Source organism: Maylandia zebra, linkage group LG7 (assembly GCF_041146795.1).
Source record: "Maylandia zebra isolate NMK-2024a linkage group LG7, Mzebra_GT3a, whole genome shotgun sequence".
NCBI lineage: Eukaryota > Metazoa > Chordata > Actinopteri > Cichliformes > Cichlidae > Maylandia > Maylandia zebra.
In genome coordinates this window covers 52,728,805-52,745,676 of record NC_135173.1, presented here as the reverse complement: position 1 = coordinate 52,745,676, position 16,872 = coordinate 52,728,805, and the positions used below count along the sequence as shown (strand labels likewise).

The 16,872-nt window shown below is 38.6% G+C and overlaps 1 protein-coding gene across 2 annotated transcripts; it reads left to right on the top strand.

Annotated features, from left to right (window-relative positions):
• The first annotated feature begins 428 nt into the window (after positions 1-428).
• ttc33 (tetratricopeptide repeat domain 33) lies at positions 429-16,872 on the top strand. Of its 2 annotated transcripts, none has more exons than XM_004549820.6 (5): positions 429-672; positions 1,105-1,332; positions 9,541-9,622; positions 13,068-13,199; positions 15,933-16,872. In XM_004549820.6, exons 2-5 carry the CDS (start codon positions 1,106-1,108, stop codon positions 16,305-16,307), a joined length of 816 nt encoding a protein of 271 aa, XP_004549877.1. In that variant the 5' UTR covers positions 429-672; position 1,105; the 3' UTR covers positions 16,308-16,872. The 2 variants fall into 2 exon arrangements, with proteins under 2 accessions (XP_004549877.1, XP_004549876.1); XM_004549819.6 differs by having other exon boundaries at positions 431-668.

Here is a 16,872-nt window from a genome sequence, read left to right as displayed (position 1 = left end):
GACTTTTGTTTGTTTGTTTGTTTTTACCTGAAACATACTGTGAAGAATATATAGAATATTAAATCTACCACTACCATACTAAGCTTTTCTGTTTACAGCAATAGCATTGGACTTGTATTTTGGAATGTGATCGCAGGCATCGGTAATTTTATTAAAATTTCATATATTTGTCGTTTAAATTAAATCTATATTAACCAATTTTGATTTCACGTTGATTTTCGTGCGCTTTAAAAGATTTAAAACACGGTTCTTGTTTCTTTAAAAGACTAAACATTCTCACAACTTCCGGGTCATGCTGCATTCACGCGCATTCCACAGAATGGGAGGGGGGTTGGACCGGTTCAAGGCAAAGTTAAAAAAAAAAAAAAAAAAAAGGGGGCGTACACATTTCATTCCGAAAAGTTCACCAGTGTTAACGCAAAGTTACACTTTTGTTCCCTCACGTCTGTAGTTTCAATTGGAGAGATATATACTTACCAAAAGAAACTGCATGAATTGTGCAAAAACGGGCTGATTCCCCCCCCGCTCTTCAAATTTTCCAGTATTTACGATGGGATGTTGGCTTTAAACCGATAAGACCTGAACGCAACGTGAAGGTCAACAAATGTGGCTAACGATTAGCTAACTGCAGCTTATCCACTGTTGCTCGTGGAAAGCCGTGGATGAATGTGCGTATGTCCCCACTTTGTTCTAAAATAACGAAGTATAAAAACATACCTTCAAAATTAAAAGAAGTTAATTTTATGTAGGCAAGCCTACTGGCATGTCATGTTTTAATTGCAAGTTTTAGCTGAGTTGCCCGAATTAACGTTAGCTGGCGTCAGTATGACGAAGTTTAATTTGTTTTTCTAGCGAGTTTTGGGGATGTTATTGCCATAATAAACGTTAAATATCCAAAATAAAATATAAATCTTTCTGCTACGGTATTTTGGAAACTCATTCAGCGGCCATGTATACGAATCTAGATGGCAAAAGCAGGCCAGACTTGCGCTCATAATAATGTACATTTTTGTACTACTCTGTCGTGATTAAAGCTGAAATCGAGCATATATATGATAAGTGACCACCGCCACCACGCGTCGTATCCCGTTTTTTTTCATATAGGATGGCGTCATTTGGCTGGAAGAGGAAAGTTGGGGAGAAGGTGTCCAAGTCAGCGGTGCAGCAGTTTGAGGCAGAAGCGGAGAAAGCTGTGGATGATGGGCCAAGTCAGGACCCCGAGGTGGATTGGCTGCACGCTATCAAACGACGGCGGGAGATCCTGCTGGAGGACTGTGCTGCCAAGAGCAAGAGACTGGAGGAGGAGGGTGCCCTGTTGGCTGAGCATGGCAGGTGAGAGTGCTTGGCGCAAACACATTCTGACAGGCACACAGAAACTGGGCCAAGTGTCCTCTTTTTTTGCGAATCAAAATATGGTCACCCTAACACACAGTACTGTGCAAATGTTTTGATCCACCTCTTATTTTTGTCATTTATTATTTCCTTACCCTTAGCTTGGAAAATTAGGCTACGTTCAAACTGCAGGCGAAAGCGTATCAAATCCGATTTTTTTTTTACCCTATGCGACCCATATCCGATCATGGTATGACAGTGTGAACGGCACAAATTCGATCTGGGTCACTTTCGTATGTGCTACTGAATCCGATACATAAAGGATGTTTTAGAAAGCGACTGCTGTTTGAATGGTCATGTCGCATTAAATCAGTCTTTTACGTCACTGACACAAGACAGACGCCAATTATCAGCGCCGGAGAAGCGTTGTGTGTGACATCTTCTTTTGCGCATGCAGGCTGCTCTGAGCGTTCACACCAATGACTGGTTCACACTAGAGAGCGTTTGCTGTCGCATTTTATTTGTAGTGTGAACAAGTAGCCAAAAAAATCGGATTTGATCAAAAAATCGGAATTGAGCATTAAGACCTGCAGTGTGAACCTAGCCTTAGAAATGGTTGTGGCGATTTATTGAAACGTGCTAACATAAATGGAAATGCATTATATAGGACAGAAACAGTTTGTATCGTTAGTGTAAATATATGGTATGATCGCCTTTATTTTTCAACACAGCCCAGCAAAAACTCCAATCCAGCTCCCTTGATTGCTTTGGAAAATGTGTATTTTCATTTTTGGACTTAACTGTATTTTTATACCGTTTAGGTTTTATAAATATGGAACAGTATGGGCAGTGAGCTATCGGAACCTTTTCTGCAATTCTACAATTCTGAATTGTGCTCCTGAAATTGCATTTCTTTTATATATTAAGATATCTCAGGCATTAAATGTGTAGTTAACCATCTTTACACTGACAGAAAGTGGCGTTTCACTTGTCCGGCCCACTGAAGATCAAAGTGGTCTGTATGTGGCCCTCAATGTAAATTTAGTTTGTCATTTCTGGGCTATGGTGAGGCCAGTCCCTAACTGATAGTGCCCATTGTCACTGACTACCAGTCCACTTCTTGTGTAATCTGGGATACCTCAGTGTGTTGTCTTCATTTTCCTTCCTTAATAATGGCTACTTGAAAGACAGCCTTCTACTGAGACCATTTTTGATGAGACTTCAGTGAACAGTAGATTGATAAACCGAAGGGCCAGATGTTCTGTGTCTGGTTTCTGGTGGAATTTTTTCCAGTTTCTTAAGGAAATTACTTCCAGATACTATTCATCTGCTATATATATATTTTTAAGGCCTGTCTCTTCTTATTTGTCCTCCACTTGTCCACTTTCCTCAAATTCTTTTAAGGACGCACTGCACACCATACCAAGATATAGAAGGTTAATAGCTCTTTAGAAATCAACCTTGTTGGAACAAAAATATTATTTTATACGTGTCAGTCTGTGTTATTTTTGGCACTTTTCATAGCTTCAGACAAAGAAACGGAAACAAATTGTGTTTTTTGTTACAAGCTGCCAGTAACAAAGTTTCTAAAGATACAATTTAAAATTGGTTCTTGGCTAAGTTGTCTGTTATATGTAGACAAAACACACTGGTTAATCCCTTTAGTTAGGTGCCTTTTGAGTGTGTGAATGATTTGTACTTCAGTGTTAAAAGGTTTGAGAAACAAAAAAATCATTCCTCTGAAAATAATCAGGTACAAGGACTGGACTGAAAATTAGTGAAAAAGCTGCCAATGTCCAGAGAAAAACTTTGAAAGACCATCAGAAAGACGGGACAACTATTTTTCAAGACCACTTTAAAAAATTACAAGAAAGCCTGATTTGGAAGCAAATAATAAAGAAATGAGGGGTGGCTCAAGTCTTTTGCACAGCACTGCAATTCAATAAAGCTGTAGTTGTTAATGAAATCAGACAATAGAAATCCAATATTTGTGCAGCTGTTGCCTTGGCAAAAACAGCCAGTGGTGAAAAAAAGGCTGTATACATAAGCCGCGTTCTTTCAAAGTAATTTTCCACACTGTGTGCCAAGTAGGATTACAGCATGAAACATATTTGTATTCTGTGGTAATAATGGCATCCTGTCAGTGTGCTGCTAGATTCCCTTGTGAAAAGTTCTGGGAGAACTGTCAGTTTCAACATTTTTCCCTCCTCAGCTTTGCTGTTAGTAAGAGTCAAGTTACTTCAGATCCTCTCCAGAGGAGGGCAGCATTGTACAGACAATAAAGACATATCGATCACAGTTTAGATATTTCTGTTGGCTTTCTAGTAAAGATTTACATTAAAAACATATTAAATCCAAGGAGACGTGTAACTTAGAAAGGCATCTAAGGTTGAGGTTTTCCTTGTATTTAATTTAATGGCTTTTCTGTGAAAGGTCTAGCACATGTTTCAGAAGTCAAAGAGCATTTGTTCTTCTCAGATCATCTGGTCAGATTATCTCTATTTAATATTGGAGGGGAAAATAAAAACACAGCCGCATTATTTAAGCTTTTCAAACAGAGCAGGGATTTAAAGGTTTAAATCTACTCAAAGCTCTACTGTCAGAGTTCCCGAAGTAAACTTTAGAACTAACGTTAGACTGACTAATAACAAGCAATGTGGTCAGTTTAAGAGAGCTTTTTATTTTATTTTAAATGGATACTCACCATTTCAACTCAAATTTTTTTCTTTTTAAATAGATACAGATATTACAAAAAAATAAGCCTCTTTCAGAAGCTGTTTTTATGTTTGTTTTGTGATAATTTAACCTCTTTAACCAAATAACAATCACATTGTGAAAGCTTCCTAGTCCAGAAGACGTAATGCTGTTGTCCACAGTGACTGCCTGTAATTATATTTGTGAGAAGAAAGTGGATTTTACTGAGGAAATTATGTCTTACTGCTCCATAATTGCAGTTCAGTGGTTTGAAATGGTGTCTGGTCGAGGATGTCAGCCATGTCTTTTTTTTCTTTTCCCTCTAATAACATTGATCTGTGATGTCAGCCTGATATTACAAAGGTTTAGATGTTTGTGATGTAATTGAACAGCTCCTATAGTACCCACTTGTTCTGTGAGCAGAATAGTAGGGGGGTTATGTTTTGCCTGTTTTTCTACAATTATGTCTTTATGTTAACATCTATTTGCTACCTAAAGGTTTTACCGTCCACAGTTAATATTTATATTTGCCACAAATGTATTTTGTTTTGATATTTATCTAATTTTATTTCCTGTTGCTAAATATCCATATATGATTAAGATGCTTTAAGTGGATTCCCTCCCATAGCTGCCTTAAAACACTTCTTTACCATCATCATTACCATCACTACATCAGAGCTTATTAACTGAACTGATATAAAATTAACAGCTTTGCAGTGTAAATATCAAAATTGCTCTATTGTGATACTATGGTGCATAATGTGTTGCCATACTTCAGCGATGGCTCAGTCACACACAGAGTAACAAATAAAGTGGCAGACAAATAATTACCATCTGCTGTATAAATGCAGTCAGATTGCCATCATGTTGGAATTAATTAGAGTCCGTGTGCGCCGATGAGGGCAGCACCTTATCTGGAGTACAACTCTTTGCAGTAGGGGAGTCGATCCAACTGGTTGCATTTTGGCTCTATTCTTATATAAAAGCAAGGTTGCCATTCTGCAGCAACTACATTTCTATTTTGGAGCAATTTCTAAATATTTGTTAACTCCATAAATAGTTAATATGAATTTGTTTTTAATGTGAATTGTAAAAATTGATGGTAACAGATTTGCAGTTTTTCCTGGTTTATGTCAGTTAATTGCTGCTTTATCACAAATCGGTTGCATATTATTGCCAACTTGATCTCATTCTGTCACAAACTGACCGCAGCTTCCATCTTATTGCTTTTTTATCATCATGTTGATGCAGCAAGTAACTGCCAGTGATCGCAGACCTGATTAATGCTTTTGAAACAACCATTTCAAATCCAACTCAGCTGCAAGTTCTTTGCACACGCTCAGATTAATTTTGGGAAACACCATGGATTTCCCTAGTGTTACTGAAACATTAGTTAATTTAAGAGTAATATAAACTTCCCACTAACACACTAAATGTCATGCTTACCAAAGAGTTTTCTGTAATTTGGGCTGTTGTTGCCATCTTTAGGAGATTAGCTGCCTCGTCGTTGTTGTATATGTATGACTGGGCTCACTGACACATTTATTCACAAACTGCATATGTGTTTAAAAAAAACAAAATGTCTGCCTCACAGTGAAACAATCATCATTTCAAGGAGGTTGCATAACAAACAAAACGTGACGTTTAAAGGCGTTTATAAGGTAAAATATAAGGTAATAGCTCATCTTAGGTATGTCTATTATTTTTTTATTTTTAAATTTTGTCCAGCAAGTTGTGTTTTCTCAAAAGCAGAGAATGCCAAATATGATATTTGAAATCTCTTTGAAATGGTCAACATGTTATTGTGTAGTAAGGATTAGAGATGGCACGATACCACTTTTTCATGTCCGATACGGAAACATAAATTTGGATATCTGCCGATACCGATATGAATCCGATATAGTGTTTTTTTAATCAATAAAACTGTTTTTTCTTTAATATCTTGCTGCATTTTGTATAAGTTTATACTCAAGTTTAAATAATTAACAACACTAAAGCTATTCTGTTATACCTGTATGCAAAAAAATACACTGCGTCCAAAATATGTCATAGTTCAGCAACACTGATTAATCTAATAAACTTAAACCTGCACCATCCTCCCTATTCTGGTATTTTATTCTGCCCCCCACCCTCCACCTCATGATGCTTAATCGATGTAATCAAATTTAATTTGATGCAGGGGGAAAATGCACAGAAATAAATTATTTTTCAAGAATAATTAAATAGATTCAACATCTTTCTTCAACAGAATTGCAGAATTCACAGATGGTACCTTCCCAAAGGAAAAAGTAGTATAGCTTACTAGGGTATATTAGACTTAATAGTTACTATATTCAGTAATGGACTTCTATATATTTTACATCAGATTAAAACTTTGGGTGTAAGATTCAGATAATTATTTATTAAAAGCTAGACATTTTAAATGAGAATAAGAAAGAAAAGTATGTCTTTGTGCCCCCTTTTCCCTGTTCATGCCCTATCGGCCCCCCTGGCTAAACTTTGCTCGATCCGCCCCTGCACAGTTACCAGCCATCAGCTACGCAGAAAATGATCCTGGTGTAGAAAGTAATATTAAATAAATTCTAACAACAGCTTATCAAGGTTAAACGTGCTGCTGTTGTTCAGCCGCTGGTTTCCTCTTTCTGGTGAGAAGTGGGCCAAAAACAAAGAAGAGAGACGGACTCACGACAGAAAAGCCGATCAGCTGATCATTAAGCAGTTTCAGGATTGAAGTAGCAGCAGGAGAGGGAGAGAGAGAGAGAGAGAAGAGGCAGTCGCACCATATATCGGTTGTTAAGCTTAACGTGGGAATGCTTTACAAACATTCAGAGATGAACTTACACACTTGCTTTACTTCTCTCTGGGAAAACTTCCTTGGAGATGGAATGCTGGTTTGGTAGCTACGCTACAAATACACACAGCCGCTTTATCACGTGATGCATACTGCTGCGATGTGCTACGGTTATGAGCCGAGTTACGCCATGTAGCAAGTTTTGTGAGGTGCTTTTTTGATATTTAATGGGTCGGATTACTTTTTTTTTTGTCGCCGATATCCGATCCAGTAATTTGGGTCAGTATCGGACCAATACCGATAGGTAATATCGGATCGGTCCATCTCTAGTAAGGATATGAGGGTTTCTTATGATAGGAGCATGCTGGGATTTTCTCCTTTTTTGGACAGTAGCGTGTTAAATGATGATCCATCCTCTACTGTATTTCATAATTTTCCACTCTTTCTTTAAACTAATAACAAGTAAGCACTTAAATCATTCAAACGGTATTAGGCTATGAGCAGAGGCATTATAAGAGAGACATAAACCACTAAAGGAAACGTTTAAGATAAGATAAGATAAGATAACCTTTATTAGTCCCACACGTGGGAAATTTGTTTTGTCACAGCAGGAAGTGGACAGTGCAAAAGTTATGACGCAAAAATTAGAATACAATAAGAATAAATACAGTACACAGCTGTACAGAATAGAATAAAATAATATACTATATACAGTAGAATTAAATAGAATAAAAATATACAATAAGATAAAAATAGAATACGAATGCTATATACAACTGAGTAAAAATACAACGATGCCAGAAAAGATTATTGCACTTAGTGTTATTGCACATGTGTGGATGTGTGTGTTTGTTCAGTTAAAGTCTTTGTTGTGGAGTCTGACAGCAGTGGGGAGGAAAGACTTGCGAAATCTCTCCGTCCCACACCGTGGGTGCCGCAGTCTCCCACTGAAGGAGCTGCTCAGTGCTGTCACAGTCTGCTGCATGGGGTGGGAGACGTTGTCCAACAGGGATGACAGCTTAGCCGCCATTAGCCGTTTGTTTTAATCCGTGAAAGAGTTTTGCAACAGTAAAATCAGAGGAATATAACTTCCACTGGAAAAGAGTTGGCAAACTGTTTAAGTGTGTTTTTTAAAGATAGATTTGAAAAATGATTCTGTGCATGCAGTTTTTATATTAATTTATATTACGTTTCAAAATAGCTGCCCAAATAATGGACTTTCTTAAAATTGATACTAGTTACTGTCCCGTCTCTCTAACCCATCTTTGACTGATAAACAGTTATGATGCCACTAGAAGAGCCATTTTTAGCTTGCAGGCCTCACATGGTTTATAGCTCATTGCTTAATTTCCTCATATGATTTTGCAGTATTCTTTACTTCATGTAATGGAAAGATTTCCACACTCCTTTAGTTCCGTTTCCTCACTGTTCTCTCTGCCTTTTGAATGGCAGTGGCATGTTTTCTGACTGCAGTCTGAACTTTGTAGGTGATGACCACTAGTTGTCTCATTGTGTGATTTGAATTGCTTTTGATTTTCTCAGGATATCCATCTCCATAAAGCTATAAAAGGTGTCGATTTGACATACCCTGGACGTCACCTCTTGTCTTTATCTTGATCAGGAAAACAGTGTTGTGTCAATATTGACCAGAGGAAGAGAGTTCCTAGAATCGCCTGGAGTGTATGCATATGTGGTGAAATACCTGAAGACTTGTGAATCCTGGTATACAAATCTATGCAAAGCAGTTAACTATAGTGGTGACAGCTGCTTGGAGTGAGGTTCTAGAGAAGCTTAATGTGACTTCGTGCAAATTCTGCTATCGTTCTGCTTTAATGTCTGGGAAGGAACTAGTAGACAACGTAATTAGCTCATGCTAAGAAACCACCAAGGGAGGTTTTGGTTTACCGTTTGTCTCTTCACTTCAGCCAACCTTTTTCTGTTTATGTAACCTGCTGCAGCCTGTGTGCACTCTCTGCTGCCGGAAGTGGGCAGATGTTGTGGCGTACACATGCAGCTTTATAGTTTTAAGAAATTCTTTGTTCTTTTTTCCCCACTTTTTCCTATTATAAAGATGATAAATGTATTTTAGGTTTCTTTGTTTTTTAACTGGCAAGACAAAAAAAGCACAAAACCAACCATGTGGTTATGGTTGTAGTAAATAAATGAAACATGATACAGCCATGTTAGTAATAGTTTGGTTTTCTAATCTTTTAGGGAGTTGCCTGAAAGAATAGAAAAGTAGGGCAGAGGCAGCTTTCAAATTAGGTGGCATTTCTACAGCACGCAACAATAGAAATAATTAGGGGAAAGTGCTTTTATGATGTCCACAAGCATGTGGACCCATGTTAGTTTGCATAACATATCAAATCTCTGGGTGGAGATGGTGAAACTGGGTGTCTCATTTCACTGCATTATATTATTTACTGTTTGAGTTGATTGCGCTTCAGTGCTGCATTACCTGCAGAATTTAACCTCAGCAAAGTTCATCATGAACCTGTGTTTAACTTGGTGCTGTGAGCCACGTCTGGATGTTTGGTTTTGTGTAGGTTGGCAATGTTTAGATTGGCTTTGTGTAAATTCACAGTGAACACAGCAAGCATTCATGGTTCATAAATGCATGACTATTAAGAAGTGAATGTGCTTTACCTTTACGACTCTGATTATAGATACCTGAATCCCACTTTTCTCAGTTGGATTTGAACCACAGTGTGTGTTTTCTTCAGGCACTGGGAGGCCATCAAGAAGTGGGATGAGGCCATTCAGTTGACTCCAGACAACCCACTACTGTATGAAATGAAGTCCCAGGTATATCATTAATTATATTCTCTAACAGACATATTTTCTCAACAAACAGTGGTGGAAATAATTAGTTGATCCTCTACTGAAGTTTGTTCACATCTTTGTAAGTGAGCAATCTCAAATTTTATGATAGCAAGTAAACAAGATCTTGCCTCATGAGGTGATGATGATCATGAGAAAAGTTTTGGATCACCCTAAAACTGCATGAAAGGAGTTGGTTAATGATCTGAAGACAATTGGGACCACAGTCACCAACTGGTACCACTGGTAACGTCCTAGCAGACCAACAGACCCGTTGTGTTTGGAGGAAGAAAAATGCTGATTATGAGCCAAAGAGCAACATCCCTACAGGCAAGCACGGAGGTAAAAACAATTTGTTTTGGGACTGTTTTTCTGCAAAGGGCAACTACAGGGCGACTTTATGTAACGGGAGAGGCCAATGCACAGTCAGATCTTGGATGAAAACCTTCTTCCCTCAGCCAGAACACTGAAGATGGGTCGCAGATGCATCTTCCAGCATGTCAATGAGCTAAAACAAACCACCAAGGCAACAAAGGAGTGGCTAAAGAAGAAGCACATTAGGCCATGGAGTGGCCTAGCCAGTCTCCAGACCTCAGTCTGATAGAAAGTATGTGAAGGGAGCCAAAGCTTTAAGTTGCCAAACTGTAGCCAAGAAACCTAAAGGATTTAGAGAGTTTCTGTAAAGAGCAGTGGGCCAAAATCCTTCCTGAGATGTGTGAAACCTGGTGACCAGCTAGAAGAAATGTCTTACTGCTGTGCTTGCCAACAAGGGTTTTTCCACCAAGTGCTTACTCAAGTTTTGCTTAGTGATCAAATAATAGATTTTTAAAATTCATTCTTATCAGTAGCAGCCCTGAAGAAATGTGATCTTAGTGCCATTTTAATGATAATTTATTTTCACTTCCATTGAAATTGCATTTGAAAGGGATCACGGTTCCAGTATGTATGGCTTGGATCTGACATGAGTGCAGTATCATATTTCATTTGTGAGAAAATGTACTTTAAAAAGCATATGTGGTTAACATTGTCTTTAACCACATGGTTGAAACAGCCACCCCATTTTGTTCTGCTGTTTCCTGATACACTGTAGAATTTTTGTGAGATGCGAAACCTCAAAACTTTAAAAGATGCTGTTTTACACTTGGAGTTTTGTATTCAGTTATGCCAGTAAACCAGGTTGCAACGTCAGAGCTGAAAACAAAACTAGTGCAGAATTACCAAAAACTGCAGTAACTGCGTGAGGCTAGCTCCACAAGTGGGTCAGTTCTTGTAGAACGTTACAGTTTAATGCCCAGCTCAGCAGCAGAAGTAAATATGCGCAGTTAACATTAGCTTTCATAATATAATCCATAGCCAATATTTTTCAAGCAACTGATTCAGTTAATTGCATATCACAATGGGCATGTCGGGCATGTCAGGCATTACCTATCTTACCTACCTTAATCTGACTCATTAAACTAGCTCCTTCAGTGTTGCCAGTGTAGCATTTAAATTCTATTATTAACACCTAGCTTAACACTGCACCTTCTGGTCCAGTTCTGCCTTTTAAAAAATTCACCAAATGCTAATCTTGAGACTTTAAGCAATAGTCCACAAACATCAATCTTTTATAATCAGTCCATGGAATCCATAGTTAAAATTTTCTTGTTTAGTCGCATAAAATTTCAAAAAATATATTTTTTGTGATATCATGGTGTTTATCAGCAATGATAAATTAATGAAAGCTGCCGGTGGCCATGGCTACATAGACCATTTTTCCCGCTTCCACTTTGATATTAACATCTGTTGCTTATTTTCAATACCATGTAAATAATCTTTAATCTTTTTTCTTTTTTTTTTACTTTTCTCAACTTTCTTTTCCTCTTTGTTTTTATAGTTACTCTTCCTTTAGGTATTTTGGCTGCGCCTCAGTTCTCCTTTTCTTGTTACACAAGAAAAGTAAAGAAGTCGTGGGTGTAGTCTCACAAACTCCATTATTTCCTCCATTATTTCCATAGTCATTCACATCTCACAGAGTACTCCAAGCCTAATATAATATCATCCATTATAAGAAATTTGAGAAGGAAATCGTTAGAGAAGCATTTATTAGGGTATTGGGAAAACACTGCAGCATGATTTTTTTTTCCTCATTCCAGGAATGACATGAGCTATAGCATAAATTCAAACTGGCCTTATACCATTTCTACTTGGATTGAGCTTCAGTGTGTTTGGACACACATGTACACCCACTTCACCTATTAGTATCCATTAGCACTGCTGATGTTGTTCACAGTCGTTAGACTGAAAATGGGCTGGTTCTCATCAAATGCCTATTACTGGCCCAGATGACGAGTTTGGTTACAGTGACTCTGCTGGCCTTTTACTTCCTCTCATCACTTTCTTCCTGTTTAATTTAATCTGTGCCACTTGTGTCCTGCCACTTGTATATCTGTGTGGCTGAAATCAGTCCAGTTTGTAAACCTTTTACTCCGTCTTACTGGCTATAAATTAATGATTCCAACCTATGGTGGATCCTGTTGATAATGAGATGTCTTCAAAATGTTATGGCTTTGAAGGCATTTTGGTTTGCGGTGTTCTGACAGAGACATTGTAGGTATTCCTGGCGTATCAGTGGGTATCAAGCTATGGTATTAAAGCAGTCTTTAGACTTCAACATGTTGTGTTGGTGCATCTTGCTGTACACTGGTGCTATTCTCACGTCTAAGTCTCATGTTGAAATGTGATTGAAAAAGGAGGAAGTAAAAGTAAACCTGTGTCCAGCAATAGCAAGAGCATAAATGTCCTAACAACAATACTCAGTTTAGCTTTATTTTTGTCAGCATCGCTTTGCTCTGCATATATATAAAAAAATCGTAAAAGACAATAATGCTATTTTTAACGGCATTACCAGCGAAAGAGAACCTCTTCAAAAATAGTTTTTGTTTATTATGCAAATACATGCACAAAGTTGTCAGGTCTTGACTTCAGGCATGACAAAAGCAAAATCAAAAAGGGCCAGCGTCTGAATAATAGATGACTTTATAATACAAGGTTAAAGACGTTAACAACTTCAGTTTTACACTGTTAAATGCGATCACAGAAAATGTCAGTGATTTAGAGAGAAATCTTGTGACCGTGAAGGTGCTCTACACTGTACTGCAGGACCAGTGGTTCAGTGAGTCACCACAAATCAGTCTGCAGGGACGGAGATATCAATTATTTACTTTTAATATGGTAACTGACCAGTATCAAGCTGAAAATAAAATGGTGTGATATATGAAAAGATATAAAGCAACAATAAATAAATAAATAGTCACACTACAAAATGTAAGCAAAGACAGTTTAAAGCCTGTGTACTTTCTGATCTCGATGATCTTTTTTTCTCTCTTTGATTTTGTTGCTGTTTTGTTTATGGCATGCGTGCATCATCTTTAACCTTCTTTGTTGTCAGGTGCTGACCATTCTGCAGGAAGTCTTTCCAGCTGTGAAGGCAGCAGAGATGGCAGTGAAGTTCCGGCCATTGTGGTGGAAGGGCTGGCAGACCTTGGGTCGGGCTCAGCTCAACTTGGGAGAGGTGGACCTAGTGAGTGTATCTGGCAATGCATTAAAAACGTCCTGTGAAGGCAGGGCTGCAAGAAAATGCAAATAATAAATGGTATTTTTAAGTCACAACTACTGCAGACTGACCTCCTTAACTGCTTATCCAATTCAGAGTCACGGTGGGGCTGGAGTCTCTCCCAGCTTTGATTGGACGAGAGCCAGAGCACACCCTCAACGGTTCACTAGTCTATCACAGGGCTAACACAGAAAGACAGACAATCATTCAGGCTAATATTTGCAGTTTTATTAGGTTAGTTTCGCCCAACCGAATAACCTTATCTTTGGACTGTGAGAGGAAGCCAGAGTACCTGGAAAGAACAGGTGCAAAGAGACGACTAACATGCAAATTCGCATGGAAAGGCCTCATGCTTTTGTCAGATCCCACCACACAACTGTGATACCTTGTGATACTTCTCTGCTGCCACTCTACGCATTCTACCCTGGCGTTCTAGGCTATTTAAAAGTAGAAGGATAGTCCGAGCCTTCAGCTTTCAGGCCCCTGCTTCTGAGGAACCAGCTCCCAGTTTGGATTCAGGAGACAGACAAGACACCCTCTCTACTTTTAAGATTAGGATTAAAACTTTCCTTTTTGATAAAGTTTACAGTTAGGGCTGGATTAGGTGACCCTTAATCCACATTTAGTTATGCTGTAGTTGTGCTGTATCAGTAGTGTTGCATAACAGTTGATGGCTTTTTTTTTTTCTTAGGCAGTCGCTAATGGTCTTTACTGGAAGGATCAATTTATGCATTTGATTTTGCAATAAACTATGCCTGTTTATGTAGATACTTGTAAGTCAGTTGTCTCGAATTTGGAGCGCCGTTAAGATGGATGACTTACCGTGTTTACTATTACTTTTTTTGTGAACTCTGTGAGACAAAGCAACTCTATGAAAGCACACCCAGGTGCCTGGGGCTTGGACGATTGCTTAAATTGCCCCAGAACACGCCGGGACCTGTGGGTGTTCGAAACTCGCAGTTCTGCTGCTCGGCCCTTTTCAAGCCAAACAAACAGGGGTGAACTCAGAACGCCTTCAGCTAATGTTGCTCCTACACGCCCCAGAGCGGGAAACCTGTCCTATGGTACCAACAACAACAATAGGAAGTGTTGAAAGTTACAGCTAAAACTAAACCAAATATAGACACACCTCCCTCTGTAATGAAGCTTTTGGGATGGAAAAGAAAAATACGGCACATCTATTTTTAGCTTGACTTGTTCAGTCGAGTTTCAAAGCTTTGTATGCACCAACATGTTTGAGTAGCACATGTTTGTGCAAATGTGAACACAGTGATTTCCATGTTTCCTTTCCATGGCTCTGCTCTAGTCCTTCCCTTCTTTAATTATTATCCCCTGCAATCCAATTCAAGAAAAATGCATAGTCTCCATGTATGATTTGCGTTTTAGCATAAAGTTTGTTTGGCCATGAGTTTTATAGAGAAGAGTGATGATTTTTTTTCCTGCAGTAGCAGTTGAAGGATTACTTTCATTTATAAAGGTTGATTTGGCTCTAGTTGATTCAAGATTATACTTGATGTGTTGTTTTAGGCACAGACGGTTGCACTTTTTTCAGAAATCTTATTATGATTAACCTGTCATCATCTTTGACAGCGCATGTTATTTATGTTACAGGTGAGGAATGTTAACATCAAGTAGTTTTGATAGATTCCCATCAGGAGATTAATGCAGGCTAGCAATTCAAGCATGAAAAGCAATCTCCAGATTACAGAAAACACCATTTATCTTATCCTTTAAAGAATTGTGTTTTAATGAACAAGTAACAGATTTTCTTTTTTCTAATTTTTACTTTTATGGGAAAATGGGAGGTCAGACAGGAGTCTCCGTGGACTATGACATTGTCAGGCAATAATGTGAGAGTAGGCAGCAGGTGGTAGAGAGCCTGGAGACGTGGAGTTATGCACTGGTGAGAAGAGGAATGCAAGGAGAGATAGATGTGACAGTTAAGCACCTAAGTACCTGGGGCCAACCGACAGTGCACAAGAGAGGTGAAGAAGAGTAGAGGCAAGGTGGTGTGGGTGGAGACGAGTGTGACAGAAGTTTACAAGATGATTGTAAACCTTCCCATTTGCTATGATGTATACTGTGCGGGGACACTGGCACTGACAGAGATCAGGATTGGTACAGATCAGGATGGACAAGATTAGAAATGGGTATATCAGAGGGACTGCTAAAACAGAGCTGTTTGGAGACAAAGTTAGAGAGCCAAGGGTGAGATGGTTCAGACATGTGCAGACAGCAGATATTGGGTATACAGGACAAAGGATGTTGAAAAGAGGAAGACCACGGAGAAGAATCATGGAATTAGTGAAGGAGGACATGCAGAAGGTTGGTGTGACAGAAGAAGATGCTAGAGATTGATTGGAGGTAGATTATCTGCTGTGGCGACCCCTTAAAGAGAGCAACAAGAAGAAGAAGAAACCAGGCAGCATATTTCAGGAGTGATGTGTGGTCACATAGATAATTATAGACCATGAATCTTTCTGTTCAGTATAACTATTAACATTCAAACTAATGTGCGAACCCATCCCACAGTCATATAAAAGTTATTGAGCTCCTTTTACTGGAACGATCAATCTGTCCACAATGAAGCTTGTGGTCGTGCTCATTACAACGCTGATGCTGCAATCACCTGCAGCATTTAGGACAGTAGTCTGAAATCTTGTATATGTCCCTAAGCGCATGTCATTACTGTCCCTCTAGGCTGTGAGGTCATTCCAGATTGCCATCCACCAGTGCCCATCAGAGCGCACCCTGTGGCAGGAAGACCTTACCTGGGCTTGGAGGTTACAGAAGCAGCAAACAGCAACCAAGGAGAAGATTCGACAAGAGGAGGAGACTAAAAAAGAGATCCTTAATGCCCCTGAGCTCAATCAGGACTATGATTTTGAGTCTGACGAAGTGCTAGCTGCTTGTGTGGCCGTCGCTGAGCGACAGACACGGTATGAGGAGCTAAAGAGGACCGCTGTAATCATAGATGCTGAGGGGAATGTAAAAAATGTACTCACAGGGGAGGAGGGATCAGAGAACTCAGCCACACCATCAAAGGAAGAGTTTGTCAAAGCAAGAGGACTTTGAAGAGAATATAAATGACTTTCAAGGTTCCGCTTTTGTTTGTCTTTTTTGTACATATTAACATTCACAAGAATTGTGAATGTTAATATGTACAAATTAAGACAGTTGAGTTTTACCCATGTGTGTCTGAATCCCATTCATGTAAATAGTAGTAAATGTGCATGTGAAAATTAAGTTGTAACATAATGTGGTTTCAGACAACAGTAAAAACAGGCTGAGGGTCAGATTTCAATCTGTGAAGGTCCGTTCATTAATTACTGAGGATTCATCCTGATATTTGTAGAAATATTAACTTTATTTGCTTCTAGTTGTGTTTCAAAATAATGTGGACACGTAAATTGAGAGACTTTAACTTCCCTGATTTACATGAAAATTACAACATTTGCTTGTTAAAATCTACAGCCACAATCTTTATGTGCGATTGTAAAGTACAGAGAAAATTCACGAGACTTGTGGTTACATTTTACTCTTGTGAATATGATTGTTTGTGAAATAGGATGTGGATTAAAACACGATTTATGCTCAGCAAATTGTCAGTGAGTAAATAAACAATGAAAAAAATGTCATA